The sequence below is a fragment of the Alosa alosa genome, chromosome 20, assembly GCF_017589495.1.
Source record: "Alosa alosa isolate M-15738 ecotype Scorff River chromosome 20, AALO_Geno_1.1, whole genome shotgun sequence".
Lineage (NCBI taxonomy): Eukaryota > Metazoa > Chordata > Actinopteri > Clupeiformes > Clupeidae > Alosa > Alosa alosa.
Window position 1 is genome coordinate 5,018,195 of NC_063208.1, and position 7,500 is coordinate 5,025,694.

General features: G+C 44.3%; 1 protein-coding gene across 1 annotated transcript in view; it reads right to left on the reverse strand.

Annotated features, from left to right (window-relative positions):
- Positions 1-7,500, reverse strand: part of angpt2b (angiopoietin 2b) — a 55,899-nt gene that overhangs the window by 27,616 nt on the left and 20,783 nt on the right. Inside the window, exons 2-3 of the mRNA XM_048230453.1 lie at positions 7,336-7,491; positions 3,625-3,746 (exon numbers count right to left, since the gene is read on the reverse strand). Of these exons, the coding sequence (XP_048086410.1) occupies positions 3,625-3,746; positions 7,336-7,491 (278 nt within the window). The remainder of the gene's footprint in view (positions 1-3,624; positions 3,747-7,335; positions 7,492-7,500) is intronic.

The following is a 7,500-nucleotide window of genomic DNA, read 5'->3' on the forward strand; positions in this document are numbered from 1 at the left end:
TCTGCCCACCCACAGATGGCGCCGCGGGCCAGACGGGCAGCTTCATCACGTCCAGACTCAGACGCTCCGCGTCAGCCTCCGCGTGCCACTCGTCTGTCTGCCCCGCACCAAATGACGGCCATCAATCCTCTCGGTCGTGGCTCGTAGACGGAGATCTGCCGCAGACACGGTTATTTATTGATGCAATCGGTTGGCTGTGGCCATGGAGGACAACGCTGGGGCCACTCATGCTGTGCTCCCGTCAGCTATGGGTAACATTTCTATATTTCATAATATACACACACTATTTTGATGTATATTGTAATGCATGTCAACATTGTTTTTTTCATTACTGGAAATGTTGACTTTGTGTTGTTGAACTTTTACATGCTGAAAGTATTGTTTGAACTTTCACATGTTGACAGTATTGTTTGGAAACCGGTGTAAAACTCAATAAAGATCATTTCAATAACATAATATACTCACCATCCGGATGCTTAAACATGCAACACAGCTGTTTTATAAACACGTAACAAACTGTCAGTCAATCATGACCATCAGACACTGTCAACAAGCCCTGACCTATCTGCCAGCTAGTTGTAATATAACTCCCATCTCTTGCTGCACACATAAATAACAGCTAAATAAATAACACATAAATAACCATCACATCCTGACCCACTGTCCCAGACTACTTTCAGTATTTATTGTAAACAGAAAACCAAAGCTCAATGGCTATATGAATATAGTTGGAGTTCTTTTGGAAGGACAGAACATTAATTCTGTTAATTCTCAGAGCTTTTGTATGTTCTATATTAATTATTTTCCTTGACGTTGTGCTGCTATCCATGAACATAGTAGATAGAACATAGTAAAGCCGGCAGCTTTACATGGCCATGAGGCTGAGGTATGGCCCTCTTGAGCAGGAGAGAATGATGAACAGGCTAGTGTTCAGTATTTAGTTTCCATTCTCATTCTTTTTTTAAAAGGTAAACTTGATTTATTCCAGAAATAAACCGAATGCTCAGATTTACTTTCCATGGAAGGCTAAGGAGTCTGTCATATGGTCAGATTAAAAATGTATATATTCCTCTTTGTGTATACGTGTGTGTGTGTGTGTGTGTGTGTGTGTGTGTGTGTGTGTGTTGGGAGGGGGCATGGGGTGCAGAGAGGATCCAAAGGGAATCCAAAATCCTTCTGCCGATGTAGAGGTATGTTTGCATGTGTGTGTGTGTGTGTGTGTGTGTGTGTGTGTGTTTACATGTGTGTGTGTGTTTGCATGTGTGTGTGTGTGTTGTTTCCATGTGTGTGTGTGTGTTTGCATGTGTGTGTGTTTCCGTGTGTGTGTGTGTGTGTGTGTGTGTGTGTGTGTGTGTGTGTGTGTATGTCTGTGTGTGTGTGTGTGTGTGTGTGTGTGTGTGTGTGTGTAATCTCTTGCAGCAGTGTGGATGTGTCCACAGGTATAATGACATGAAGTGTTTGAATGTCACTGTAAATCCTTCCAAAGGTAAGAATATTGGGTGAGCAGTGCAAACGAATTCTGAGAATATTGCTGGACCACCGAGTGGACTTCCAAGAGCTGGGAATGTGTCTGACCCCTGACCCCTTTCCTCTGTGGCTCCCCATTGTTGAAATGGGCACACACACACACAAAACAGCACAAAACAACACACACAAACACACACACACACAGCACAAAAAAAACAATTTCTGAACTGAAAAACAACACACACAAACACACACATACAAACAGCACAAAAAAACAATTTCTGAACTGAGTTTATTTATATAGACAAGTCAAAACCCCAAACTGCTGAAGGGCAATAAGTCAAAGAATAGTTAAAATGGTCTCTTCTATCATTATAGTGGTCACTCACACACTCTTGCATACACACAACACACACACACACACACACACACACACACACACAAACGCTTGTACAGTCATAGAATACCATAGCCAAATATTGCAATATGCAATATGACTGCTTTAATGTGACTGTGAATGCTGCAATATGACTGTGCTTTAATGTGACTGTGAATGTTGCAATATTACTGTGCTTTAATGTGACTGTAAGAGCTGTGCACGTACAGACTTTTTTCACCTCCAGACGCTCACTTTCGATTGGTTCCCCTATGGAACGATGTGACTGACCGTGGCAATGCCGGGTAGGGTTTTTTATAGAAGTGGGAAGCAAGCAGAAAAATAAGCCGCTTATAAAAAGCGTGAGGCAATTTCAGAGTAAAAAAAAAAAAATAATTCAACTTTTGAGGTTGCGTTTTTTTTTTCCAACAATGGGTCTTTGCTTAGCTTCCTGCATTACTTAAGTCGAGAGCTAGCTATTTAGCTAAATATAACGTATCATAGCAACAACATGTACACAATGAATTCCTACCTTGCATTCTTTAAATTTTAACACTCACTATACTTGCGTTCTGGAGTGTAAGTGTGAATGCCGTAAATTTACTTTGCTGTGATATCACAGTGCTGTAATGTAATGTAACTGTGAGTGCCCTAATGTGCTGTGCTGTAATGTAATGTAATGTAACTGTGAGTGCCGCAATATATCTGTGCTGTGCTGTAATGTAACTGTGAGTGCCGTAATATTACTGTGCTGTGCTGTAATGTAATGTAACTGTGAGTGCTGTAATATTACTGTGCTGTAATGTAATGTAACTGTGAGTGCCACAATATATCTGTGCTGTGCTGTAATGTAACACAATATACTGTCACATATATATCAATATATGTAATATTACTGTGCTGTGAAATTGGTGTCTGCTGTGCTGCTTGTTACTTAGCGCAGGTGGAGTTTATTTACTCACAGGAAGAGGATCAGATGGTGAGGCAGCAGAAGGAGAGAGAGAGAGAGAGATACAGAGAGAGAGAGAGAGAGATGGAGAGAAAGATAGAGAGAGCGAGTGAGAGAGAAGTGGATGACTAAATAGGTCGAGGGTGAAAAAGGAGTTGATGGCAGCACTGCACACAGCTGTGTTATAAGAGGGCTCTACTGCTCACTAGGTGGATTGAAGAATGCAAACAAAGAGATGTGCAATATTGTGCAATATACAAAACACACACACACACACACACACAACAAACACACACACACACACACACACACACACACACACACACACACACACACACACACACACACACACACACACACACACACACACACACACACACACACACACACACACAGACACAGACACAGATATCTCTTACTGACCCCCCTCCTCCCCTCCCCCATTGACCACAGGAAGAGAGAAAAAAGTTTTTGCTTATTCTGTTACATTTTTTAATGAATGTCCATGATCCAGCTTTACTGCTGTACAGTCTCTTCCTTTCTCACGGTGGGTCTGCACAAGGGTATGTTTGAGTGTGTGCATGTGTGTGTGTGTGTGTGTCTGTCTGTCCACTGTTGACAGGTCCAGTATGTGACTTATACAGGTGTGTATGTGTGCACTGTCAACAGGTGTGTGATTTGTTTGTGTTACGGGTGCAATTGCACGTGTGTGTTGGTGTGTGTCTGTGCCTGTGTAAGTGTATGTGCACGTGTTCCTGTATGTGTGTCCATGTGCGTGTGTGTGCGTGCGTGCGTGCGTGCATGCGTGTGTGTGTGTGTGTGTGAGCCTCACCTGTTTTTGTCGTTGAGGCGCGCCAGCTCGTTGGCCTGCAGCAGGATGTGCTTCTCCAGGCGTGCGGTGGACAGCGAGTACTCCAGCAGCTGGATCTCCAGACGACCCGTCTGGTTCAGCACCTGGACGAGACACACACACACACCAGATATACACATAGACAGGTTGACAGACAGACACTCACATCAGATATACACAGAGACAGTTTGACAGACAGACACATCAGATAGACACACAGACAGGTTGACAGACACTCACATCAGATAGACACACAGACAACTTGACAGACACTAATATCAGATATGCACACAGACAGACAGTCATGTCAGATAAGCACACCGACAGGTAGACACACAGACACTTATATCAGATACACACAGACAGTTAGACAGACAGACAGACCGACAGACAGACAGAGATGGTTAAATAGACAAGCAGGGAAACAAGCAAAGAGGACAGAGAGACAGACAGAGAGATAGACAGACAGACATACAGAGAAGCAGGCAGACAGAAAGAGTGGACATGCCAGGATTGACGCACAGATGGATAGCTCCACACAGGCTAAACAAAGAGACAGATAATTGGATTGCCATACACAAACAGACAAATTGATAGACACACACAGACATACAGGCAGTTATATATCCCATAAGCTTTCAGCTCACATAGCAACAAATAGCCCCTTAGCAACAGAAACACATGAATCAACATGGAAACAGATATGCAGATGTTTGCTGCCATTGCTGCCCATGAAAGAGAAAGGGTCTGAAAAGGATTATTCAGCAAAGCCATTTTATTCATTCAATCTACCCTGTTTTCGTTTTATTTGAATGAAAAAAACTGAAATGTAAAACCAAATAAATGAACAACACTTGATAAAATAAAGCAGTGTTCTGATTGTTCTTAATGGCTTTCCTGTCTGCAAGCATCCATGCAATCCATCCAAGGACATCTAAGACAATAATCACAATGAGCCAGTATTGACAAGTCATTTGTCCTTTTGTGGTCTATTCCCAGTGTTTGGGAGGACTTGTATTCTTTTGAGAGCAAGGAACTTGGACCTTGGAGTGTATCTAGCCCGGCAGTGGTTTGTTGTGGGATCTGCTATAGTCCATTCCATTGTTTAAAATGGGTCTGTTAGTCTTTATGCGATACAAAGCATAAACAGAAGGCTCGACCAAGGCAAAGCCTGAAGATTGTGGTCTCACATTTTGGATATTAGATTATCTACCCGAGCTTGTGGCCTCAGATGGCCTGGTATTTTTGCAGCTTGTGCTAGCGCAACAAACAAGTGGCAGAGAGAAATTGGTCGAATATTATTTCAGGTTGGACAGTATTTTTCTTCAGCACAATGGACAACTGACAAAAAACAAAAAAGACTTTCAAACTGAAATCACATCTGATGCACCCTGGCAATTTGAGCTGCTCGTATGAATAGATCAAATAAAATCACACATCTGTTCTCCAGCATTATCGCTCCAATCAGACAGCCAGAATAACACGGTGGGTGTGATTGAATGAGTCAAGATAGTGCCGAATCAAACAAGGTTTTAAAACACGATAAAGCGGCAATTCAAAAGACACTCAATGTGATGTGACTGAACGGATCAAATGAGGGCAACATCAACTGAAGACTTAAACGCCGATAAAGTCTGAGTTAAGTGATGTGGGAATGTGAGGTCTCCCTCAGCCTGGTTATTGTGCTTTGTCTGTTTTAATGATGTGATTAGTGGACACAGGCTGTCAGATTACCCAAATCCCCGCCAACATTTTACCGTCGGAACGCCAGTGAGGCAGAGCCAGAGACACAGGTGTGTGTGTGTGTGTGTGTGTGAGAGAGAGAGAGAGAGAGAGAGTGTGTGTGTATGTGTGTGTGTGTGTGTGTGTGGGAGTGAGAGAGAAAAAGAGAAAATGTGTGTGTGTGTGTGTGTGTGTGTGTGTGTGTGTGTGTGTTAGACTGTGCTGAGGCTCATCAGTGGAATCTGAGTCGCCGTGTTCGCGGTGACAAGCGCACAGGTTTACTGTCACAACTCCAGGCTGCACCTGTCTCAGCAATGATGAGAACCTTGCAGTGTGTGTGTGTGTGTGTGTGTGTACCTGTCTCAGCAATGATGAGAACCTTGCAGTGTGTGTGTGAGTGTGTGTGTGTACCTGTCTCAGCAATGATGAGAACCTTGACAGTACAGCTCAGCCACTCAATGAGGGGACGACACACTGCTGTGTGTCAACACAAAGTGAACAAGCTATGCGCGCGCGTGTGTGTGTGTGTGTGTGTGTGTGTGTGTGTGTGTGTGTGTGTGTGTGTGTCTGTGTGTGTGTGTGTGTGTGTGTGTGTGTCTCTGTGTGTGTGTGTGTGTGTGTGTGTCTCTGTGTGTGTGTCTCTGTGTGTGTGTGTGTGTGTGTGTGTCTCTGTGTGTGTGTGTCTGTGTGTGTGTGTGTGTGTGTGTGTGTGTGTAGCTGCGTGTAGCTGAGCAGCTCAGGGTCTGTAAGTGAATAGAGTGTTGCATACAGTATGTAAGCATCATGTATGTCTCGTAACATAATGAAGAAAGAGAGGCAATTTTGCCACACAAAGAGAACAGGTCATGTGTGTATGCAGGGTGTGTGTGTGTGTGTGTATGTGTGTGTGTGTGTGTGTGTGTGTGTGTGTGTGTGTGTGTGTGTGTGTGTGAGCCTCGCCTGTAGTGTGTGTAAATGAATAGAGGCTTGCTGGGTAAGTGCATCTGTCCTGGTAGGTATGTGTAAGGTAAACTATGGAGAGAGGCGATGCTGTCACACAAAACTAATTTGTTTGTGTGTGTGCTTGTGTTTGTAGGTTATGTGTGTGTGTGTGTGTGTGTGTGTGTGTGTGTGTGTGTGTGTGTGTGTGTGTGTGTGTGTGTGTGTGTGTGTGTGTGTGTGTGCATGTATTTAAAGGGTATGTGTGTGTTTGTGTGTGTGCATGTGTTTGGAGGTTATGTGTGTGTGTTTGTGTGTGTGTGTTTGTGTGTGTCCATGTGTTTTAGGGGTTATGCAGGTGTTTGTAGCAGAGAAGTTCAGATGTGCCTCGGTGTCTCTGAATGAGCTGAATACACCTGCCTCTGCACCAGTCTGATTTTGGATGGCAGGGTATTTAAATGCGCAGATGTGTATGGTCGAGTCTGATTTTGGATGGCAGTTTTTTTAAATGCGCAGATGTGTATGGTCGAGTCTGATTTTGGATGGCAGGGTATTTAAATGCACAGATGTGTTAGCCTGGGTGTTCCCATGCTGCCTTGCGCGCGATTTGATCCACGCTGCTAAGGCAGCCTGGAGACCATGGAGCAAATTTTCGCCTGAGATAGGGAACCAATCACAGAACAGGGGGGAAAGCAAGACGATGATGAGCTATGCACAGACGCATTTGATAGACATCCGTGGCACCCAATAAACGGATCTGGGCATTTTTTTCAAATACGAGACCACGTCTCATTGAGAAGTGGTGGCGCTAGCCAGGCTACAGATGTGTATGGTCGAGTCTGATTTTGGATGACAGGGTGTGCAGGCGTTAAGTGTGCAGGCGTATTTGGTCGAGTGCTTCTCCCTTTTCCCCCCTATACATCTGTTTGTCTTTCTGTTCCACACACACAAACACACACACACAAAGAAATATACTCCAGATCCATTATGTTGGAGTTCTCTCTCTCTCGCTCTCTCTCACACACACACACACACACACACACACACACAGACCTGGGTCTCCACGTCCATGAGTTTGCGTGACTGCTGGGTGGAGTGGCTGAGCAGGTTGGTGCTGATCTCCAGCATAGTGGCGGTCTGAGAGTGCATTGTCTTCCTCTGCAGCTCCTGCAGCTCCACTAGCACGCTCTCCTGGATGTAGCTCTCCAGCTGCAACAC